Raw genomic sequence first — 22612 nt, forward strand, 5'->3', positions numbered from 1 at the left:
GGCAGTCCGGAGACTCCAAGATGATCCCCCCTCCCTTCTCCTCAAAAGAGGAACAGCACGACAACGATTGAATGTTATGGAGCCTCAGGGGTAACGATCCCCGAGCTTTGCTGATCTCTTTCCAGGCTCGGGTATTCCCTCACTCGATCAATCGCAGACCACGAAAACTGTAGATGCGGATTGCCCGGTGGCAAAAAGCAAGCATCAAAACAGATCAACAAGTGTTTCTGCCTCTTTTTCCCTCAGGGTTTCTGCCTAGTTTGTAGTCGGAGTGGTCGGGTCTAGTATCTCCTCGCACGAGTGGAACAGGAGCATGGCAACGGCGATCTACTTGTCTACAACCTTACAACGCTCGTTCCCGCCCACAGATCTGACTTGTCGGGCTTGGCTCGAGCCCTTTTGGCAGCTTTGACACCGCGCGGCTCACATGTTGATTTTCAGAATGTGACCCTTTCATCAATTAACGAGTTTCGGTACTGGTAAATGTCGCCACGTAAACCTTGCCTAGCATCACTTGCGAAACATTCCACGATATGTCAAGACTTAGTATCGGGGCATGACGTCAAGAAGCTCCCACAGCCTGGGAGCGTTCCCGTCGGTCCACTCTGAGAGGCGGAGACTCCCCCCTCGAGCTTTCATCGAATTGTTCAGAAGTCGATCTCGCAAGGTTTCGAGGCGGTGACGAGTCGGAGTCCATGGGCCGTGAGCGTGAATCGGGATCTCACGTAGATCATGATGCGTTTTCGCCGAAGGTGAAGTCGCATCACATGTGTGGTTGCCCAAACCCTAATCCAAATCTTTACAGCACAACTGTAGATCGAAATTGAGTACTGTGGTACGAATACCTGTATCACATGACTATCGCTGATCTGGGGTAGATCTCCAGCCTTGGCGACTGCGAGGGTTCGAGTACTCTCTTGAGGTTTTGCGATTTTTTTCTTAGAATTGCACGGTGAAGCATGGATTTGATTTTTGTAACCGATACAGATAGCATTATGAAATGGGTGGTTTTGTCTCTCCTGTACCTTGAAGTTTGCAGAGACAGAGTCGAATTATGGCAAATGAGAGTAGTTGGCTTGCAAATCGGATGATGTTGGAATGAGACAAGTTGGTGAGTTTCTGTGGTCCTTGCGCGCAGCGCGGCTCATCGATGCTCAGGCAATCTCGCTTGTATTGAAGTATTGAATATGCCCAGAGAAGTTCCTGGTCCCACGGAACGATCTGTGGATGAGTCGCGGAGTAAAGTAGAAGAGTATTTCAATATCATCGATGTCGCCATGGGGCTGCTATACTTCATGTCATCCGAGGAGATGGAATAACTCGAATACATACTTGTTCGAAGTTGTCTATCATTTTCGGTTCGGTCTCTCATGCTCGATGGAGATATCTTCTCGTGGCTTGAGTCTATTTGATCCTTGGGCCAAGTCGCAGTCCTGAAAATCGCTCTTGCCCTTGGTTGTCGCTTTTGAGGATTCAATATGTTTATGAGATTGAGAGACTGCACTTAAGACTTTGGATAGTTGACATGATAATTAGGGTGTTCTGATTCGAGGTCATGGTAGACACTTGTTGGTCTGGATGACGACGGGATGACAGCGGCCTCGCGCATTCGAAGCGTTAATGGTGCTAGGGACTCATAGGGGAGTATGGGCTAAACAGAACCTCAATGTCATAGCATCACTCTTAATTCTCTTCCTGTCTGAAATCTAAATGACGCAGTCTGCACGTTGCTGCGCATAAGCCGTTTCGTTTAACATCCAACCTAGCTTTCTTCTCCTCAACTTAAGTTTCGCTGCCTCCCATTACTCGCCACTGTTTAAGGGCCAAGTAGTTTTTTCGTAACTCATATTTCTGCTCCCACTCAACTGTGGCTACGCCTTCCAAGGCTTTCTGTTCTATCTGGATCTGCTGCAACGAGACAGGGCGAATGACCCGGCTCGGAAGCCTCAAGTGCTGGATTGCATCCCCGTGAGACTTGATATCAGCTTCATTCAGCTTCTACTCAGATACCCTGAGTCTCAATATATCATACTGATGCTTTAAGGTGTCCCAGGCGTGAATGAATGAGTCCATGGCCAACTTCCAGGTGCCTCTCCAAAGAAGAACAGCTTCCCGCTTGGGACGGAAAGCTTGATACCTGAGTAGCCCTGCCAAACCCTTTCGCCCGTTTCAAATCTCCATTGTTTCTAACTGGGGGATATCCTTAGCTGCTACCGCCGCTGCCAGTAGTAGGGCTTCAATCTCGTTTGAGTCTTCATGAGGCATGAGTACTTTTGCAGTGAGAGCAAGCGATTTCAGGTTCGGCCACGCCCAGTCGAGACGGATCTCGAAGAAGTGGCTGGCGTCTGCGATGTAGGATGCTGCAAGATGTTCGAGGCCGAGGCTGATGAGCGCGATCATCTGGCCGATATCCCGGATAGGCTTGCGAAGGGCGTGTGTTCCGACATCTTCTCCCCCGAGGAATTCGCGTCTTCGCATATTGGCTGGGTATTATTAGTTGAAGTTCTCGAAGATGACGAGTCGTTTGAGGCTGTGGTTGGAACGTCGGATAGAGTGTAAAAGAATTCGATAATCCAAAGCACGGGGAAATTGATAATTATCAATACATGGTCACTGAACTTCGCAAATCAAAGAGAGCAATAACGCCAAGAGTTCACCGGGGAGAGTTGTGCAGTAATAACTCACATTTGTCTGTTAAATTCTGCGTCGGATTATCCCATCCCCTCCACGGTTCGTAGTGGACTTCCTGGACTCTGGGAAGCCGGGAAAACATGTGTGCCAGTGACTCTGGTTTCCACCTCCGGCGGCTCTGTTGTCGGAGAAGTAGACTGGTCACGGCTAGAACTAATGGGAGCTTGTCCCACCACTCGAGCTCTTCATCGTCACTGTCGAACGGACCCTACTCCATAATCAGATGGAATAGTTTCCTAAGGCCCCATGGAGGTGAGACGAGGTGTCGAGAGCCATGTAACCAGCCATGGTCAGGGTCGTGCTAGTCTCGATTTGCCATCGCCTTCTCGACAGTATAATCATCTAGTATATCCGAAGGAGTATCGGGGGAAAAGGTCAGATATGGGAACCAATGTTCTGAGTCGTTTTCCCCCGATACTCCTTCGGATATATCAGATGATCATACTGATACTGTATATACTAATATCGAGTGTCAAATCGCCGTGAGGTTCCCATTTGCTGAGAATCGAGAAAAAGGTGTTAGAATAACGCGGTGATGGGACATTTATCTGTGCCACTGATCGCAAATGCCTCTTCAAACTCATCTGAAGTTGTTCTTCCAGGCGAAAGGGCGCACGTGGTGCAGTCGTACTCGTCGAGTTCCAAGCAGAACCAGATGTAGCAGACGAGAGTTCGGTTTCTTTGGACCATGGCAAGAAAATTGGCAAGGCGTGACGGTGTGAGTCGGATTCGAGCAAAGTTGTGTCGCTCGATGCCTGTTTGCCATTCTTGAGACACCGTGGCCAGGGGAGCTAGTGGGCAATCATCCTGCATCACTTTTTGTAAGATAAGAAGTCGAATTTCTCTGGGCAGGTTATCCCATCTTATATCCAATTGCTTCTTGTCGACTGGTGAAGAAGACATGGTGTGGGAGACCAAGATTTGGGTTATTTCGGCGACGAAGAGATCGATGTGAGAAGATAAATCTTTCTGCATGGGCGTATACGACTATCGTGGAATGAAAGGCCAGATATGTGGAATATCCGTAAACATGTCAGGTTTGTTCTGATAGTGCTTGTGTAGTTGGAATAGGTAAGAGACTTTCGATCTGGACGCTGCATGCGGGGTGGCCATGTAAGGTGAGCCATTGAGCTATCAATCCGATTTGACTTTTCTCATCTCGAGACCATGAAGGTTGGTCTTCTAGCACACTCTGGGTGGCCGAGGCTGCCGCTGTACCGGCCTGGCTCGCGGTCGTTCCAGATCCCAGTTTCATTCATGGCCAAACCTCTTCACAGGGCCTCCCGTAATGATGTTCTTGAGTTCCCGCACTTTGCGGATGCTCTTTCCACTTACCATACATAGCGTCGGCGAAAAGCTCGAGGTTGAACATGATGTCGCAGACAAGATGGCTAAATACAGTGCGTGCTTGTATTGCCAATTATCGTCTGCTTGTGTTCGTATTTGTGCTAAGAGCCTAGAGTATTCGGCGAAGCATACATTAAGGAGATCGGACCAAGAGCGACAACGGCAGAAGGGGAAGCAGTAGTGGCAATAGAGACAGTAGTTATAGTTATCCTAGCATTAGCAAAATGTTCCGAGACCTTTTTATACTTTTCTCTAAGCAAAATAAGGTACTCACGGTCCCCTTTAATTATACGCTTAGCGGATAAAAAAAAAGTTGATTAATTTTCTAGGTAAGGGTTACCGATTCCCTAAATTTCACATCGCATCACCACCTCCACGACAAGGCCACGACGATTCATTTACCTAAAAAGAAATGCAAAAACATACAACACCAGGTATTCGCTGGTCGTCACCGACCCAACTACTAATCCGGCCCTCATTGGCTTATCTATGGGAGAGCGGACGGGATCCCGAGTTTTCCAATGGGTATGGTCGTATGTGCTAGGTTCAGGTTGTGAGACTGCTAATACTCGAAGAGTCCAACGGATGCCATCGATGGTAATGGTGATCACGGCTGGCCCTCCCTGCTATCCTCGTCGAGAGCCTCGAGAAACAGCTACGGTCTCTAGAGATTTGAAATTTGTGGGTGCCAGGATCCACAACCGGCCCAAGCCTTCGGCGTCGATGGCTGAGCTCACCTTCTCCGAACTTCTTCCAGGTGAAAGACTCATGGGAACCGGAGAGCACCATCATCGTCGAGGTCGTTGAAGTCCACATTCTCGAGGCCAACAAACGAGTCTTCGTTCCCTAGGAAACTCATATCAAGCCAATCCATTGGGTTCAGAGAGGTGACGTCAACAGCCCGTGACCAGTCGGTCATGAAACTGTCTGGAGTCTCGTAAGAAGTGTGATTTTGCCTTCTCTGCGTGTCGTTGCTGGTCTCTCCATCTAGCTCGGAAACCAGTATTTGAGAGAAACCGGAGTAGAGACTAGCTATAGATGTAGCTGGAAGCGACTGCGCTTTCTCTTCAAGCCATGTAGAGATGGCCCGGATCTGGGATGCCGCAGCTCCGTGGTCTACAGAAGATAGACTTCCTCGACTCAAAGCCTAGAGGTATAAGTCGGTGCTACAAGGATAGTGTACAATGGTATTATAACACTTACTTGGGCAATCTCAGTCATGGCGTGGGCAACCATTACAAACTGGTTGTTGTGCCACCCCAATCCAATGTCGATGACCGTTTGATCATGTAAAACCAGATCTAGAAGTTGATGTGCGGTTTCAAACGCCTTGCTATCGACCGAGGCAATAGTCGAGGCTATTGCCCCCCCGAGTCTCTTTAACTCCCTTGCAGCCTGCGCGTTGAGAATCATGAGACTGTGTTTCATGTAGAAAGCTAGGATAGGCAACGTCGGTGTGGACGACCCGTCATTTTCGTAGCACCTGATTTTGCACGTTCGATCAAGAACATCATAGTTCTTTGCATGCCAATTCGAGATAGACGCAGTGGTCTTCTTCATACGCTCCAACTGCTTTAAGGACTCCAGCTGTTCGACTCAACTATCAGCCTTGTGACATGGTGTGTTGACACAGACACTGGATGAAAGAGAGAGATAGGAGAGATAGCAATAGCAAGAGATATATCTACTCACCAACTGAACCCTAATCTCAATGATACCACTAATCATACGATCAAGAGATGTTGTCATCGACTTTCGCCACCACTGACATGGACAAGGCGGGAGCTCTTTCCAAGCCACAATCGGGGAGCGGCCCATGACGATACCGAAGCTCTTGTCAGCTATGAACACGTATAGCCAGGTTCTTTCAAGATTGCGTGAGAATCGCTCTCTCATCTCAACAGTGTCGTCGGGGGCCAAAGCTTTGACAAGCTCAACAATAGTGGAGGGCTTGTTGATTCCGAGTTCTTTGGCAAGTTGTACAGCCTGCGGAATAAGAGTGATGAAGTCAGCACATGATGGTCTCCTTGGGATTCGTTCTTTGTGATCTCACATGACTAATATGAAGCCAATGGGGATCATCCCCCTGTCTCTGGTACGTTGGTGCCCAATACTTCATTGCTAGGATTGCTTGAATCGTCTCTAGTGATCTCACTGGCACCGCGATAGACCACGCGAGATTCGCTTCTGCCAGGGAGAGTAGAGTTGGGTACAGGATTCTATCCCGTGGACGTGTCGAAATAGCACATCCCAGAGCGCAAATGACGGAAAAGAGGGTAAAGGATGCGTGACGGACGTATTTGGGGGTATGTAGATCTGGGTCTAGAAGCCCTATATGCGGATTGCGCGTCTGGAAGAACCTAGAAGTGAGGCTTCTCGGTAAGTATATCATCAAGACGGGTTCTGTAATACGCACAGGTGAAAGTACAATGAGACATCGTTTTGATCCGCCAGGCGCGCAGTTACAGGGTCGCAAGCGGTGGTCTCCAACTTCAGTGTGCTGTTGATCGACTGAGAAGCCAGGACTTGCCAATCCGTATCATGCGTCAGACGAGGTGCTAGGCAATAATGAGTCAGTATACGACAGACTGTAAGAACAAACGTTCGAGCCGATGTCGGCTTACTGAAGTACTCTATCAGCCGTTTGTTTATCGAGCTCTCGTTGCCTCGTCGCCCAACTGCGTCGAGTGGCAGATGTGGCACGGCTGTTTCGACATTCTGGTTTGCAAAACTTGTATCTTTCTTCGTAAAAGCAGCTGCCATGATATGAAGGGGAGACACAACGAAAATCTCCCTTTTCAGCTTTGAACACGGACACGGGGAACGAGTCAAGTCCGGCGGCCCATCACATTCTGACTCTTCACTTTGCTCGATAAGAGCAGGAACAGCATTTTCTTCTGTCCCCGGCGCATCCAAATGAGCTGGCACATTGTCTCTTAAACTTGAGAAAGAGTCTAGGGCTGACGATTCAGGATGTGTCTGAGCTCGAGATGAGTTGATTATAGCTGCGATCACTTGGTCCCGAACAGGACTCTCGTTGATGCGGTCCAACAGCTTTTGAACGGTGTCTGGCTTGCTGTTTCTCCGTCAGCCTCTTCATGAGACCATTGAATGGCTACCTAGCAGTCTCACTCACTTTGTACTTCCTTCCTTCCTACCTCGATTGGATTTGAGCGGGTAGCGGCAAGTGTTCCCCTGAATGGCGCATCGTGAGCTGCAAGCGACGTTAGTCTTGGATCACTTCGCTCATGGGCTTGGGTGTGTAGAGAGAGCTCACCAAGGAGTATGCCGGTCGCACTTCTGTCTAGCTGCGCGGCACGTAAAGCAAGCAGTGCGGTGCTGGCTAGTGCCATCTGCAACTGGCGCGTTGCTGTTCCTGTGTTGATTTGCACGCGTCCCTTTGTGTGAACGATCCCTGAGTTCATCTCGATGATCTTGTCCAAGTGCGTCCATTGTTATCGTAACCTTCGGGCGTACTTTATATTGAATTCATGTGACTGGAGGATCTCAATAATGTTGCAAGACCGTAGGATTAGTAAAGTTGTCTAAACAAAAGAAGAATAAGTTTGTAAGTCCTCTCGGGCTTTAGATTTAGTCCCCGCTCTTGCTCTGACGTCGTAAACCCTAAGTCGTGACTCAGCAGCAACTTGTGATAGAACGACGGCAATACCTTTGGCCCTGCGAACTTTGAAAGCAATGGATTTAATTCTCATCCAGAAAGCAGCCATAGTCGGATAGCGAGATCTGGTCGCCTTTCCGGCGTGCTTGGGTGCGTACATGGTCCACAGGCATGCAGTGCCTCATGCCGCATCAGCCGAAACACAAGTGAAAGCACATCGCGAGATTCATCATAGTTCGAGTTACTTCACAAAAGCACTGAGACTTTTCGGATGCTTCATTGGAACGTTCTTCTTAGCTATCTGCATGCGCACTTACATTAATGTCGACAACCCACCTGCGTCCGTACTCCGTCGTGCTTCCTTTATTTTAAATCAGCTTTGGCTCTACTTCCTCAACGCGTTCGCCGGGCGGCAAGCCAATCTCAACCCAGCAACCGGCCTGACATCCGTGACACTTTGGGTCTCTTTCACCGGCGTGCTCTGGGCAATACATGGGTCCACGTGGCCGGCGCGGCGGCGCTCTCTGACGGATCTCCGGTCCTGAGAGTGGGACTGAGGTCAACGATTCCGGATGACTGGGGCCGTCGATGTTCTCACCCTTGCCGTTCTCCTTTCCGGGGCCGTTGCTCTCAGGGAAGTGGTTTGGCTGCGAAAACTCAGTCACTTTCATCAGCATGACAGGGCTAGGGCGAGGTTTAGAACGTTGTACTACTTTCTCGATTGGTGCATTAAGGCCGGCAATTGTAAAGGGAGAAAGAGGGGGAATGTTTGGCAATCTCACGTTGCTGACTGAGTCGTCGTCACCAGTAAAATACTTGAGGTAGAGATCAATATGGTCATCGATTGTGTCGCTTCGTTCCTCTGTAGGATGGCAGTTTGCCGGATCGCCCGAGTTCTCTTCTTCAATATCACCTATCTCGCCATAGCATGAGTGCAAGGTTGCGCTACTCTCCGGCTTCACTACCGCGGCCTGGCGTAATTCCAGTACATCCTGTATTTCATGGATACCGCCTGTCAGAGCTTTATAAGCAGGTTCATCGTAGTCAAGAGTGCGTAGCAAAGCGTGATCTTTGCCGTGTTCGTCATTGTCAATCAACGGGCAATGAACACCACTAAAGCTGGGAAAGGCACTCGCGATGTCTGCAGAAGAAGACGGTGAACCAGGTAAGTGATGCGAGGTTACCGAGCTAGAAGAAGCGGTGACACCAGTAGCATCACTAGAGGCTGCTATGGCTTTTCGGAACTCCTCTTCTGCTCTCATCTCAAGCTCTGCTTGTTCCCTGAGCCTTTGAATATCCTTCTCATGGTTGGCTGCGAGCTCTGCAAACAGTTTTTGCCGTTCTTGGAATTCAATCTCGCGGCGCTCGTGGATGTTCAGGCGACGCAAAGGAGGGCTCTGAACAGGAAGCGCTGGTGAGATAAAAGCGACTGGCCGTGGTGCCTGAACCGTTTCAGAAGACAAGGCCGACTCGTTTCCATAATCACCTCGGTTCACGTCTTCCGCATTGCTAGTATGGCTCAACTGATGCGAGAATTCGTACGTCTTGAAGATGTCCTCGGCATTAGCGAGACGTGAGGCCCAACTAACGGTCGCCCTCTGCCCACCGACTGCCATCCGACAGACATCTGTACGATGGTTTCTTCGGCACAGATCGCAAGAGGGGTGTGTGATGGGCTCGCCAAGAGCATGGACGAGTGACTGCACGGAAGCAGCCATCACCATATCTTTTCTGACTTCCCTTTCATTTCGAACAAAGGTGAAACATGATGAGGATAGCTTCATGCTCGTTTCTGTAAGGGCTGAGGAGGGGATCATGACAGGTTCGACGGGGTGGTGCCATTTCTTTACAGCCTTGAACTGCCAGTAATTTTCGAGCAGTTCCGAAGAGCTGACGGAGGAAACGTCACTGTCTCTATAGAATGCCTCGCAGTTTTGGCAGAAGCCGAGGACGGTGGCCAAGGCCTGGGTGTGCTGGCAGAGAGGTGCAATGCAAGCATTGCGGTCAGTCTTGTCCTTGTTCTCAATAAACTTTCTGCACTCGATCAGTTCTACCGCGGAATGGGCACATACTGTGTGGATAGTCTTCTGTGTGAAGCACATGTTGGAATGCTGATAATTTCGGAAAGGACCTGCCTTGAAGTTGGTCTATCGCGAACTTCGTCGTCTTCGTTTTCGCTGAAGGGACTGTCAGATTGGACATGGCGGGTCAGAGGCCACGTAGAAATACAGTATCGACAATTCTGTTAAGGCATCTCTTGCAAGATGAGACTCATCATATGTTCGTGGTCAGGCACCGGGGGTGCCCCATCTCAGAGCATTGATGGTGGAAGGCCGGCTTTGTGACACTTGGACGGTGCCATTGTTCCACGAGGAACAGCAGAGCCACTACAAAGGGTAACATCGAAGAACATAGGTACCTGGCATTGTAGCCCCCACCTTAGTTAGACAGTGTCTTCAAGTGCTTGTTTGAAAGCTTTGTTCCGAGTAGGCGAGGTATCCGTGGTCATCCTTCTCCGAATCTACAAGCTTCACAGCAGGCAGGCACCTCTTGCGCCTCATCTACTATTGCATTCCAACTTCATCCGAGGCAGGCCAACGGCAAGCCGGTCGAAGTCTCGCTTTTCTTCAAGTAGTATCTGGAGCATCGAAATCGAAAAAAGGGAATTGTGTCACAACACAGAGCCCATAGATTGTAATCGTTGACGTCGTGATTTCGTAGTATTACTAGGTAGGTACAATTCCCAGAGTCCCATTCCAGGGTCCTCTTCCAAATGCGTTGTGCTGAGTACCGCTACTCCTCAAGTTCAGGCTGTTTAGCCGCCATTTTCAGGTCGCCTTATTTGTGAACTCGGGCGCAATGCAGCATTCCTCTTCTATGAGGTGCTCGATTGACGGATCCATTGATTTACAGGCCGTACTTCTTGTCCTTGTCCTCGATGGGGAATTCCTTGCCAGTAGTGTTCTTGTACTGGCCGCGAATGAAATCACTGATCTGCTCGTCTTTGGCCTGCTCAGCGGCGCTCTCGTTATCTTGAGGGCCTTGACCGAGGACCTTTTCTTGGACGAAGTCGACAGCTAAGGGTGGCGTTAGTCTTGTGATCATGCGTTACAGATATGGAGAGTAATTACGCACCCTTGTCAAGACCGTCTTCCTGCTTCTCGCTCTCGCGGCCACCGCCAGCCATGCCGTTGAGCTTGTCCATGAAGCCGCCGGACTCCTTCTTCTCAGGTTGGTCAGCGGAAGAGGCCGCGTTGTTGTTGTTGTTGTTGTTGTTGCCTCCAGCAAGGTTCTTGACGAAGTCCATGATGAAAGATGGGTTGTTTTGACTTGGTAGAATAGGTGTAGTGGTGTTCAATCGTGGATTAGGACGGTGGATCTTGGAGGCTCGGTTCAAGTTGGAGAGATAAATTCAGGTCAAAGTGGGATTAAGAATGGGATAGCTTGGCTACTTGTAGTTCGACTAAGGTCGCACGAGGAAGAGAGACAGGGAACCGTCACCAGGGCGGGGAGGTGAGGGGAGACCATCGGGAGACGATAGTGGCTTAGACCAGAGGCAACAGAACGAGTACCTTACCACCTATCTTAGCTGCATCCAGCAGGCGGGCACCATCATCTTGCCTGTCCTACCTGGTCTTGGCAAAGGCTAGTTGAGGTGCAGCAAGGAGGCACAAGATTGGGAGTCGCGATACAGCTCGCAGCTTCCCACACGTTAAGTGGAGTTACATCATCAGCTGGCCAGGGATGCACTGACGCGGGCCAAGTTTCTGCCAGCACGGCTTGCACGTTGCGCCATACAAAGAGACCTCAGACAGACGATGACGAGGGTACAAGTACCGATACTCGACTTCAATGTGCAACAAGGTCGCAGAGGAGGAACAAGATAAGCCTGTAAGCCCAGGTAAGACAGTCCAAATAATGCAGCAACAAGTCGCTTCTGCGGTTTGCCAAGAAATCCAAACAAGCACTTCAGCCAAGGAGTGTTGGCAAACTCATGGTCCACGGAGCTAATCCACGCTTGGTGACGTGATGGTCGCCAACCTACTGTCACTTCAGCTGGCTTCGTCCATGGCCCCTGCTCAACCCCGCCAAGCTTGTCCTTTTCGTTCATTCCTCCGTTATGTCACGTGGCTGCCAGCCTCAAATCAGATGGACCCCACCGAGTCCCGTCAAGCCACACATCGCGGGGCTTTGTGGCGGTGACCTGTTCGAACTTCTGTGGCTTGCGTCAGTTTATGTTCACCGGCTGAGTCATCCCCGAAAGCGAGCTCTTCGTCATCAATTGAATATTGGTGCCCCGCCATCCCGAGCTTTAAGTCATTGCGACGGCGCAAAACGAGGGCCAACACTGTTTTGTCAATCCCTCTTTCTACAATTTACACCTGGAATAGCTGCGAGGGCTTGTTATACAGTTCGAAATGGCTGCCAAAAATGCGCCAGATCTTCTCAAGAGACCCCTCTACGGTTTGTCCTCTCTGCAACTACTACCCCGCCATCATCAACTGACCCAGTCACAGTCTATGATCTTCCCCAAGAAGTGTTGTCTACACTCTCCTTGAAGCCCGACGCCTATATACCCGAACAAGCCCCTCCATCGCCTCCCTCGAAAGATACGGCCTCCTCCGATCTCGTCGGCTCACAAGCCTGCTCCCTTTGCGGAATTACTTTTCCCACCGTTATCGACCAGCGAAGCCATCAGAAATCCGATTGGCACCACTACAACTTGAAGCAGAAGCTTCGCAGCGGAAAGCCAGTATCCGAGAATGAATTCGAAAAGTTAATCGGGGACCTTGACGAGAGTCTGTCGGGATCAGACTCGGAAGAGTCCGAGGATGAAGAGAAGGATACCACACTCACAGCACTGCTGAAGAAGCAGGCGACGCTCGCCGACAAGTACGCATCGCCAACCGCAGATTATAATGACGGAGAAGAAGACACGATACGACGCAGGGGGAAGGGCAATCCGCCTCTCATTTGGTTCAGCTCACCAGTTCTCCCATCAAACACATACTTTGGCCTCTATAGGGCTATCCTTAGCCCCGAAGAGCTGCGCGACGAGACAAAGCTGGTGGAAGTCGTTAGAAAGAAGCAGTTGGACCCAATAGCCGCGCCAAAAGTCTCTAAAGACGGCGCAGCACCGCCGCCAGCGGCATACAAAGGTCCTCACTTCTTCTTGTGCATGATTGGTGGTGGCCACTTCGCCGCCATGGTCGTAGCATTGCCGCCACGACAAAACAAGTCTTCCGCAGGCGCAATGAATCGCGAAGCAACCGTACTTGCTCACAAAACATTCCATCGATACACAACTAGACGAAAGCAGGGTGGTTCGCAATCAGCCAATGATAACTCCAAGGGAAATGCCCACTCGGCCGGTGCCAGCATCCGTCGGTACAACGAACAAGCCTTGGTGGACGACGTGCGCAATCTTCTCCAGGAATGGAAGGGGCTTCTTGATACGTCTGAGCTGCTCTTTATTCGAGCAACGGGGGCGACGAATCGAAGAACGCTATTCGGACCGTACGATGGGCAAATATTGAAACACAACGATTCGAGGATACGAGGGTTCCCGTTCAGCACACGAAGGGCGACACAGAGCGAGTTGATGAGGTCTTTCATTGAGCTCACGAGACTAAAAGTCAGAGAAATCAACCCGGAAGACGAGATTAAACCAAAGTCCGAGACGCCCACACCTGCGAAGAGCGCCGCTCCGAAGCCTACGAAGCCAAAGCTTACAGAGGAAGAGGAGACTGCGTTATTGCATACCACACAGATTCAAGCGTTCATCCGGCGCTCGAAACTTCCAGCCCTACTATCCTACCTCAAGACCAATGAAGTATCTCCCGATTTCCAATTTCAGCCGGTAGACCAGAATCACCACTCACCAACACCCCTCCACTTGGCTGCTCATCAGAATGCTGCGCCTCTAGTTCTAGGCCTCATCACACGCGGCAGTGCATCTCCTCTGATCACCAACAAAGACGGCAAGACTGCGTTTGAACTTGCAGGTGACAGGTCAACAAGAGACGCCTTCCGGGTTGCGCGATCAGAGCTCGGCGAGGATAAGTGGGATTGGGAGACCGCACGCATACCGGCACCTCTTAGCAAGGCGGATGCTGAGAAGCGTGACGAGAGAGATAGAAAGGAGAAGGATGAGCAGGAGACGGCAAGAAGGCGTGCCGAGGAAGAGAGGTTACGGGTCGAAGGACCCAAGGCTGATAGCAGGAAGCCCAAGTCTGGCGGTCTAGCGGCTATAGCGGCCACGAAGACGGCACAAGAGAAGAGAGTGGAAGAAGCCAGGGGCCTCACACCGGAGATGCGAATGAAACTCGACCGAGAGAGGAGAGCCAGGGCCGCCGAAGAGCGCCTCAAGCGCATGCAGAATAATTCATAGTCGTGATGGTCGCCGAGTGCGCTGACAACAATTTCTGGCCCATTGACAATTGAGCTAGTTATAGTAGACCAAGCGATGACACGGCTGCGCTAAACGTTATTCTCTGGCTTCTGGTGAATGATATCGAACATGTACGATATGGATGGTTGTTGGATTGTGGTGATTCAAAACGTTCCCCAATTGAAATTATTTTGTTCACATTCAGGTATGAAAACTGGTATTGTATAGAAACCAGTAACTTCGTTACAAGCAAATATAAATCTTCAAATTATCTTTCAACCTCAGTTCCCATGGCATATCTCCATAGTTTACGCCAATAGCTGTGGAGAGGGCAGATCCCGACTTGGTCTCGAGAAATACAAACTCACGATCTCGGTGCCCGGCCTTCCGGCAGCTTGAAGTTCCCGAACGGTGGCATAAATATGGATGACTTTCCTATCCGTGGACACTTGAACTAAGAAACATGTTTACCGACGTACAGGAATTCCTTCCTGTCGAGTCTGATCATTCTGTCTGCTGCGTTGATGGTTGGGTAGCACATATCGAAGTGTGTCCCGATGCTCTCGTGCACAACGCAATGGCTGTTGGGCAGGATTTGTTCCAACGTCTTCGCTTTGACATGATAGGTGCCGAGACATAGACCTTCTAAGGGTTGCGATCAGTGTGTGTTTAGCTGTCACGGAGCTCTGAAAGGTCCACTGGATAATATTTAATCTTCGTAGCCTTGAATCTAACTCACAGTGTCGGGCTTAAGTATAATAAACATGCTATGCTGGCAAGTCGACGACATCTCTCGGCTGTGATCATGGAAAACTTCACAGCTATTCCACTTCTTGTGAAACATAATTTCTCTTTGGGAGGGTATGCTGTCGTGCCAGCCAGATCCAACGTGAACTTGATACCCTACTCTCGACATTCAACATCACCACCACTAGCCCCGGAAACATCCGTCTACATGTTGTATCAAGGAAGACAGTCTGTGAGCCAAGCGACACGAACATTGTCAACCGTTGAGAACCTCACCCAGAGTCGAACGATTTAGGGGATATTCCAAGAGGAGGATTTATGAATCTAAGCTGAGACAACTGGTATTCGTCATCTGGCCGCAGTGGGATTCAGTCTCAACAGCCAAGTTGAGGCGTTCCTGCCATCGCCATCATCTATACCCAGATGCAAGACCGAGACAAATCGTCCCTCTGGGAAACAAGTATGTATTTGCTTCTAGGCTGTGAATGTTTTCACGGGGACCCTTGGTCTCGCTCCAGTCTACGGACAGGCATTGCCGCAGCAGCACACCAAAGCCCTTGAACTTCAACATCCGACAAGAACGTCAAACGCTATCAAGAACCACAATCTCTACAGGAGCCTGTGTCATGTCGTTCATGATATCCTGTGAATATCATGCCATACTACCTCGTATCTCAGAACCCTTGGTCGTGAAGGCTCATGTTTCACAAGGAAAACTCGAGACAAGTTTTCGAATTTGCAAAGCCACAATCCGCAACTACACGATAGATCGACCCGTATTCCAAAACACCATGTACGCAAAAGGCATCGAAACCTCTCTCAAGCGAACTTTAATGGCACCCAGCACCCGATCCTCGGCCGACACCCCGTAATCGTCCAAAGCTGCGTACCAACCCGTAATGTTCTCCATCACTCGGTAGACTAGGCATGTCTCTCACCACCCGAAACACACCTCATCCCACAAACAGAGTCCATCGCGAGAGACTAATCTCGCGGAACAAAAAGACTACATCTCGTATCCTCTCCAAATACTCCTCTCCGAGTCTCGACTGTTTATACGACCTTGTCTCACACACCGAACCACAACGCCCCTCCACAAAACGTCAACGTCAATGCATCACATACAGGCATACCTACCTGCAAACGACCGCAAAAGTTTTGCTTTTTTCTCAACGTACGAGGTCGTAAAGCCGCTCATTGCTTATTCTTCTAAAACATTTCCTTCCCAAGGCTTCCACCAGTTCACTGTTCACCCACCTTTACGATCCCGATCTTGCCGTAGAATCGTACTTTAGCTCCCCCAAAAGGTATTCCCGAAAGGGACCGCACAAACGGTCGGGTACCTGCATTAGATCCCAAACGACCTTCCAAGGGACTTCAGGCTTGATGGGAACGTTGCAGAGGCATGTGATGAATGCAACGGCTACGCAACGAGACCCGACTCACCGAGCCTGACAACCCTTCTCCCCCGCGGCCTCCGTAGCCTGACATCTTGACATTCACGCTCATGCAACGGTTATCGCACGTCCAAAGTGAAGCCGAGAAATAAGCTCCCTCGACCAATAACTCGTCAACGTAGCACAGGCTCGTGCTACAAGCATGAACGATACCGAATACCATCTTACCGTGAAAGATCCCATCCAACCCACCACAAACACAGCCCTTACCCCCCTTCTCCAGGAGTCCAGTCTATTACACGGGGCAGTGATGGGCATCTCGAAAAGCCGGCAGCACGGGGTATCCGTACCCGCCCTCATTACGGCAGATCGCCATAGTCGAGTTGGCGATCACACTTGGCCAAACTAGCAAGAGCAAAATAAACAGCGTTCCGTTTCACAGCCACCTCCTCGAGCCCCGCGAGAGTAGTGTATCCGTATCCGTAGAGTACTATAGCCAGGACCTAGAGGCTAGAAAGGAAGAGAAAAAACTAGATTAATGCCCCTGTCTGCCGAAGCGAAGCCGCGAGCGAGCCAGAAAGAGGGAGAGCTGGTAAGCAGGAGGAGGGATACCGCGACCAACACAGTTCAGCCTCGTGTCATGAAACCGAACCATCCCCGCCCCCACTGGCCGGCTCTTCCATCGCTACCATAACTCGCTCAGTCTCTCTGCCAAACCCATGATATCCATCTCGATATCCGTATCTCTCCCCACAACGGGAGGGAGGGGATAACCAGGCAGAGAGGAGGGGATCGAAGAAAAGACCCGTCCGTCGACCAACATTTTGCCGTAAGAATCGCGTTTGTGCGGAACTGCCGGGGGGTTTTTTCTTTCTTCTCTCGACGAACCAGCTTCACAGCCACCCTATACGTCACGGTAAGGCTCGCATAAAGAACGCGATGCTGAGTTCGGATTGTCCATTATGCATGTTTGGCGGGGTATGGCATCGAAACAATTAGGGATCGGAGGCCTAGGAGATTTTTTTCCCTTCGCCCCTTTGCAAGAGTTCGGATGAAGTGGTCAAGAGCTTGACATCAGCTGAATGGGATGAATGGGATACCCCCGACTGCCTCGACTGCCACTGGCAAAGAGGATGGTGTTAAACGCGGCTATTGAGCAGGATCTTGACTCGCGAGGGATCAGGACGATAGACTTCGCGGGAGTTACGCTGACCTTGCCTCCCGTTTACCTCGCAGGGTGGCGTTGAAATATCGAGTAACTTGGCAACGAAGAACTGATCTAGTGCTTGATGGGAGGAACCCAATCGGTATTATAACACTCCATTCTTTCAAAACTTGGAGGATGCAGAACAACAGCCCAACGCATGCTGCTGTTGACTGAGTACCAACCAGTGGCTGAAAGTGAGCCGCGCTGGCACGAATAGTTTCGACAGCTGTCCACAGGAGGTTCTCGGGGATTTGGTAACCTTGCTGCAGGGGTCGGTCCATTGAGTTCCTCTTTGGGATTTCAGCGACGACCCCAGCCATCACCGTCAGGGTTGCACCGTGGAAGACACCCGTTGGAGCATAGCAAACCGGAAGGGGTGGTCCCTGTTACGGACCTGGCCTGTCTTCCGTTAGGTGACAGGGCAGCAAGGGAAGCGAACAGCAGGCCATCCATCGCGGAGTCGCGGTTGTTGCTGAATTTTCGGGGTGAACTGTCCGCCGCGAAAGGGCGCCGGTCCTTGTTAACGAAGGCAAGCCCGGCAACGGAGGTGCATCGGAGGAACAGCAATGCTCGAAAGTGAAGATGGCCGGCCCTTGCACCCAACTGTCTTGTTTGGAAGATCCTCAAAGTGCCGAGGAAACAAAATGCAACCTTGACAAGAGAGGTCGCTGAGAATAGAAGCTCAGGCGGGCCTTGGGAAATGAGAAGAGGGAAGAAACCCAGTGAACCATATGGCTAGAGACAAGACTCCAGGTCACGCCAACGGAACCAGGCGATCTCATGATCGGGACCGAGCCGTGATTGCGTTCTCTCTCGCAAACCCCCGTTTTGGATGGTCTGATTTCCTCTTTCGTCCAGCCAGGTATTGAACCAATCTGCGGGATCAATGATCGACGGCGAAGACGGGGCAGATAGTGTGCGTTCTGGGGAAGGCCGCGAAAGCTTCGGTTCACGGATACAGTTGTCGATAATTGATTGAACTTTCAATATTTCATCTCGATAGCGACCACAGCGTTGGCAACGAGATGAATGGCACGGTGTTCATCCTCTTCTCGGATACCGGCCTGGGGAGGAAGATGAAAACTCAATACTTGAGATTTGGTATTGAGTTTTGGAGGTCTCGGACGATTCATGACGGCAGTGCTGGCCGATCTTCAAGTAGAGCCAGCGCGGGTTCCAACGATATACAGCTGGTCGCAATGTCCAGGGACGCCTGTCGGGAGTCACTTTCCACGGTAAGGATGGGTCTTGATGCCCATGGCGCCGCTGTCTGCGAGGGCGGTCGGAGTTTAGGGGACCACTGCGGTCAGTTGCGTAGTATGTCATCCAATCTCCCCCGGTTAGGTCAGACCGTCGGGCCCAGGCTCACGGTCCTCAGGCGGTATCGGCTCAAGACATGCCGCTCGAGCCTCACTATTTGTCTTGGGGCTACTCGTCAGAAATAAACAGTCACCCGGACTGTGAATACAGATATGGATGTCGAAAAAGTTGACAGCTCTGAAGCAAGAAAGAGTGTTGTTTCAGCCATACGCGAGTGGAAATTGGAGGATATCTTGAGGACCTAAAACGAGGGAAAGACGGTTGTATTGCCGGCGACTTTTGGCATGGCTCGTGTTCTCAGATTCAGGTGAGCGTGCCTGATTAGGCAAAGCCCCCCGGCTGACTCGGCTCTTTCTGGCCTGGTGGGCATTGGATAGGGCAAAAGGCCGACGTCATGCTGGCAGGATCAGTCACTCTTCTGTAAAGTCGGTTGCGAATAGATGATGGATTGGGCGCCAGAGCAACCTAGAGTTGTATGTGTTGACGCTTTTGACGCTTTTGACAATGGTGGAAAACATGACCCGCCGGGCAAAGGATCTGGATGAAGTGCACTGTAGACCAAACAACTGGGCTTGTAATTGCATCTGGGCATAGCCGCCTGGCTCTCAACAGTTGGCGACGTTGCCTTTAGCCATTGACGAGTCGTCTCAGGTAAAGGCTTGCTTGCGAAAGACTCGACAGGTTGCGGTGAAAACCCGTGTCTCGGTAAGGCGCCTGGCATCCCGCAGCCATCACATAGTGCCGCGCGGTCTGGCCAGCGCTTCTCGATGGATTGCAGACTGCATGGCCTGTTAGTTAGGCCCGATACGGGTCCGGCCATTCTTGCAGCGGTTCGGCCACCCACCGAAGAGAGAAAAGGATGCTTAAATCTAAAACGAAATCTAAACCGAGAAAAGGTTGCAGTTTGGCGATCCACACGCTTGAGCGAGCCGCCGAGTAGCCTACAAGCTGTGGCTGCAAATCAAGAGCGAAACCACCGCTGGCGTTACGTTGTCGCTGAGGTTGCAATAAGCCGTTGTGTTGCCCTGATCATTGGGTCCAACTTCCAGAAAGAGGTAGACTGATAGCCCACATTCGGCTTCGTTGGCTTCGGGTGGCTGACCTGGTGAAACAAACCGTTTCCTCGGAACGAGCTCTTGAGATGGCAATCAGGCCAAGACACGATGGAATACTCTTTGGCCTGTTATTCTGGACCGGTCGAAGGCCAAGCATTGTGACGTCTATTGACGTGTGATTTTGCAGTTGACCCGAGGATAGACAGCCGCACAGCCGCACAGCGAGGAGGGACCTTTCACAGGTCTACGAGGCTCACGGCGATAACGATAACTAGTAAAGATAGGGCGATGATATTCTGCCAGCACCTGCCGATATCCTGCCCCCAATTGTGGCTACGACCGCCCCTGCCTCTGACTACGGAGCCTAGCTGCCCATACCCACCCACTTACCTACCTACTTACCTACCTACTTACCTACCTACCTACCTACGACTACTACTTTATTAACCTCGCCATTACTACTATTACTACTACTACTAATTAAAACTATTCTTAACGTTAATATACTATAAAATAAGAATAATTACGAAGTTAACGATCCCTTTATTTATTAATATATTATTAATTATAACGAATACGGTTACGTAAAATACGACTATTTATTTTATAATTAGCGCTTCTTTAGCTTATTTAAAGTTAGAGTAGTATTTAATAAGGCTATTTACGAGGCTAGCTTTATAGTCTAAATAGTTTAATATAAACCCTTTATTAAAGTACTAATTATTATTATTTATTATTATATTTATAGCCCGTATTATAATTAAAAATAATAATACTTTATAAAATTAACTTATTTAAATAAGCGTTATAAATCCTCGACTTTATTTATAAACTACTATTAATAAATCGTTATTAACTTTTTAAATAGTAACTAGCTTTTTTATTCCGTTATTAATAACTTTTATAATTACTATAACTACTTATTTAGTAATATTAATACTTTTATACGTTATTATTATATATTATTACGTAATAAAAAGGACTAAATTATTAATTAATAAAATAAGGGTATTTAACTTATTTAAATCCTTTTAAGTTTTTAATTAAAAAGTAGCGATTATAATAGTATCGTTACCCGTAATATACTTAATATACTAGCTACTTATTATTATAATAAATTAAGTAATAGATCCCTTATTAAGTAATTATTTAACTAATTACGCAATTTTATAAAGTATTAGTGCCGCTTTTAATACGATAATATGGACTATATTATAAGCTTATTTATTATACTTATTATTATAATTTCCCTATTTTAATAATATCCGGATATTCTATTAATAAATTTTATATATAAAACTAATCGATTTAATATATTACTATTTAATATTTATAGAGCTATAAATAATAATTATACTTTCTAAGTTACGAGCTACTTTTTATTTAGTAAAAAAGAAGCTAATTATTATTAAGTTATTAACTAGTTATTAATATTATTCTAGGCCTATGATATTCCATTTTTATAAGTTATATATTTAAATCGTAAAATTATTTTATTTAATACCCTTAATAATAATATTTAATTTAAAATAATACTATATATATTTTATTATTAGTACGTTAACTTTAATATATTAACTAAGACCTAGTACTACTTTAGTCTAGTTACGAGGGACGAGACTAGCGTAATTATATATAACCCTTGTTTTTAATAATTTTTTATAAATTAAGGTAATCTCTTCTATAATAAATTAATAACTATATATTATAACTAATTATTTAAATTTAAGATTATTAAGTATTTTATAATAGTAATTAATTATGTTATTAATACTTAGCTTAAGCTATAGTATAAGAAAATCGTATTTACTTAGGTTAATTAAATTAAATACTTTAGTTACTTAACTATATTAATTATTAAATCCTTATATATAAGTATTAAAACACGAATCTATTATTATATAAGCGACTTTAAAGTTATATTTAATAAATTAGTTATTTTTTAAGTAGGTTAAGTAGCTATAATTAGCGCTTATTAAACCCGTTACTAAGCTAAAGTATTAAGTATTATTATAAGATTATTTTTAAAAAAGGTATATATATATATATATTATAATACCCTTAAGTACTTTTTATAAGAACTCTATATATTAAATAAATAACTAAATTTAGGTTTATATAAAAAGCTATTAAGAAAGTATATACTTTATTTAATTTAAACTACTTATAAGTTATTTTATTATTATATTTTTTAATAATATATTAAGGATAATACCCCGATATTATTAAAAAAGATCTATTTATATTAGTTTTAATAACGTTTAAAGCTTATTATTAATAATAATACCTCTATCCCCCTATTCGATCTTTTATAAGTCCGAGGTAAGGGTTATTTATAGGGCTTTATAATAAGTATTATAATAAATATAGCGGGTATTATAATATTTAAATTAAAAAAGCTAGCGGTTAATTTAAGTATATTTTTTTAAATAAGAGCCCTTTATATTTAAGTATAAAAAGGTTATTAAATATATAAAAATAGTACTTATATTAGCACTATTACTATTAATAATACTTCTAGTACTAAATAAAGCTATTTTTACTTAATAAGGCCTCGAGATTATATATAATTTTAATACGTACGAGCTTAATATAAAAATATAATAAGGGTATTAATAAGCTATTATTAACGAAGTAATTAACGTAGTTAATAATAATATAATTAATTTTATAAGGGCTCTTTAGTTACTAATATTTATAAAGTTACGATCTTAATTAATTAGTAATTTTATATAATTAAACGTATTATAAGATCTAATTAATAAGGATTATATTTATAATATTAATATTATAATAAAAAACGAAATAAACAAACTTATTAATAAGTACGAAGTTAAA

The 22612-nt window shown here is 47.3% G+C and overlaps 6 protein-coding genes across 6 annotated transcripts; 1 reads left to right on the forward strand and 5 right to left on the reverse strand.

Moving 5' to 3' along the window:
* Window positions 1-2169: 2169 nt before the first annotated feature.
* CCOS01_01235 (uncharacterized protein) lies at window positions 2170-2478 on the reverse strand (the record flags this gene model as incomplete). Its single annotated transcript, XM_060449431.1, has 1 exon — window positions 2170-2478. The coding sequence occupies one exon, from the start codon at window positions 2476-2478 to the stop codon at window positions 2170-2172; it is 309 nt and encodes a 102-aa protein (XP_060320869.1).
* A 2326-nt stretch (window positions 2479-4804) lies between these two features.
* On the reverse strand, window positions 4805-6801 carry CCOS01_01236 (uncharacterized protein; the record flags this gene model as incomplete). The annotated part of the gene is made up of 6 exons (XM_060449432.1): window positions 4805-5185; window positions 5242-5625; window positions 5731-6024; window positions 6194-6398; window positions 6455-6596; window positions 6663-6801. The coding sequence occupies 6 exons, from the start codon at window positions 6799-6801 to the stop codon at window positions 4805-4807; spliced, it is 1545 nt and encodes a 514-aa protein (XP_060320870.1).
* Window positions 6802-8025: 1224 nt separating this feature from the next.
* Window positions 8026-9759, reverse strand: CCOS01_01237 (uncharacterized protein; the record flags this gene model as incomplete). The annotated part of the gene is made up of 1 exon (XM_060449433.1): window positions 8026-9759. The coding sequence occupies one exon, from the start codon at window positions 9757-9759 to the stop codon at window positions 8026-8028; it is 1734 nt and encodes a 577-aa protein (XP_060320871.1).
* Window positions 9760-10564: 805 nt separating this feature from the next.
* Window positions 10565-10964, reverse strand: CCOS01_01238 (uncharacterized protein; the record flags this gene model as incomplete). Its single annotated transcript, XM_060449434.1, has 2 exons — window positions 10565-10734; window positions 10793-10964. The coding sequence occupies 2 exons, from the start codon at window positions 10962-10964 to the stop codon at window positions 10565-10567; spliced, it is 342 nt and encodes a 113-aa protein (XP_060320872.1).
* Window positions 10965-12075: 1111 nt separating this feature from the next.
* CCOS01_01239 (ankyrin repeat and zinc finger domain-containing protein) lies at window positions 12076-14048 on the forward strand (the record flags this gene model as incomplete). The annotated part of the gene is made up of 2 exons (XM_060449435.1): window positions 12076-12121; window positions 12175-14048. The coding sequence occupies 2 exons, from the start codon at window positions 12076-12078 to the stop codon at window positions 14046-14048; spliced, it is 1920 nt and encodes a 639-aa protein (XP_060320873.1).
* Window positions 14049-16172: 2124 nt separating this feature from the next.
* CCOS01_01240 (uncharacterized protein) lies at window positions 16173-16286 on the reverse strand (the record flags this gene model as incomplete). Its single annotated transcript, XM_060449436.1, has 1 exon — window positions 16173-16286. One exon carries the CDS (start codon window positions 16284-16286, stop codon window positions 16173-16175), a length of 114 nt encoding a protein of 37 aa, XP_060320874.1.
* Window positions 16287-22612: the final 6326 nt, after the last annotated feature.

The sequence above is a fragment of the Colletotrichum costaricense genome, assembly GCF_030867565.1.
Source record: "Colletotrichum costaricense strain IMI 309622 chromosome Unknown Scaffold_1.1, whole genome shotgun sequence".
In the NCBI taxonomy this organism is placed as follows: Eukaryota; Fungi; Ascomycota; class Sordariomycetes; order Glomerellales; family Glomerellaceae; genus Colletotrichum; species Colletotrichum costaricense.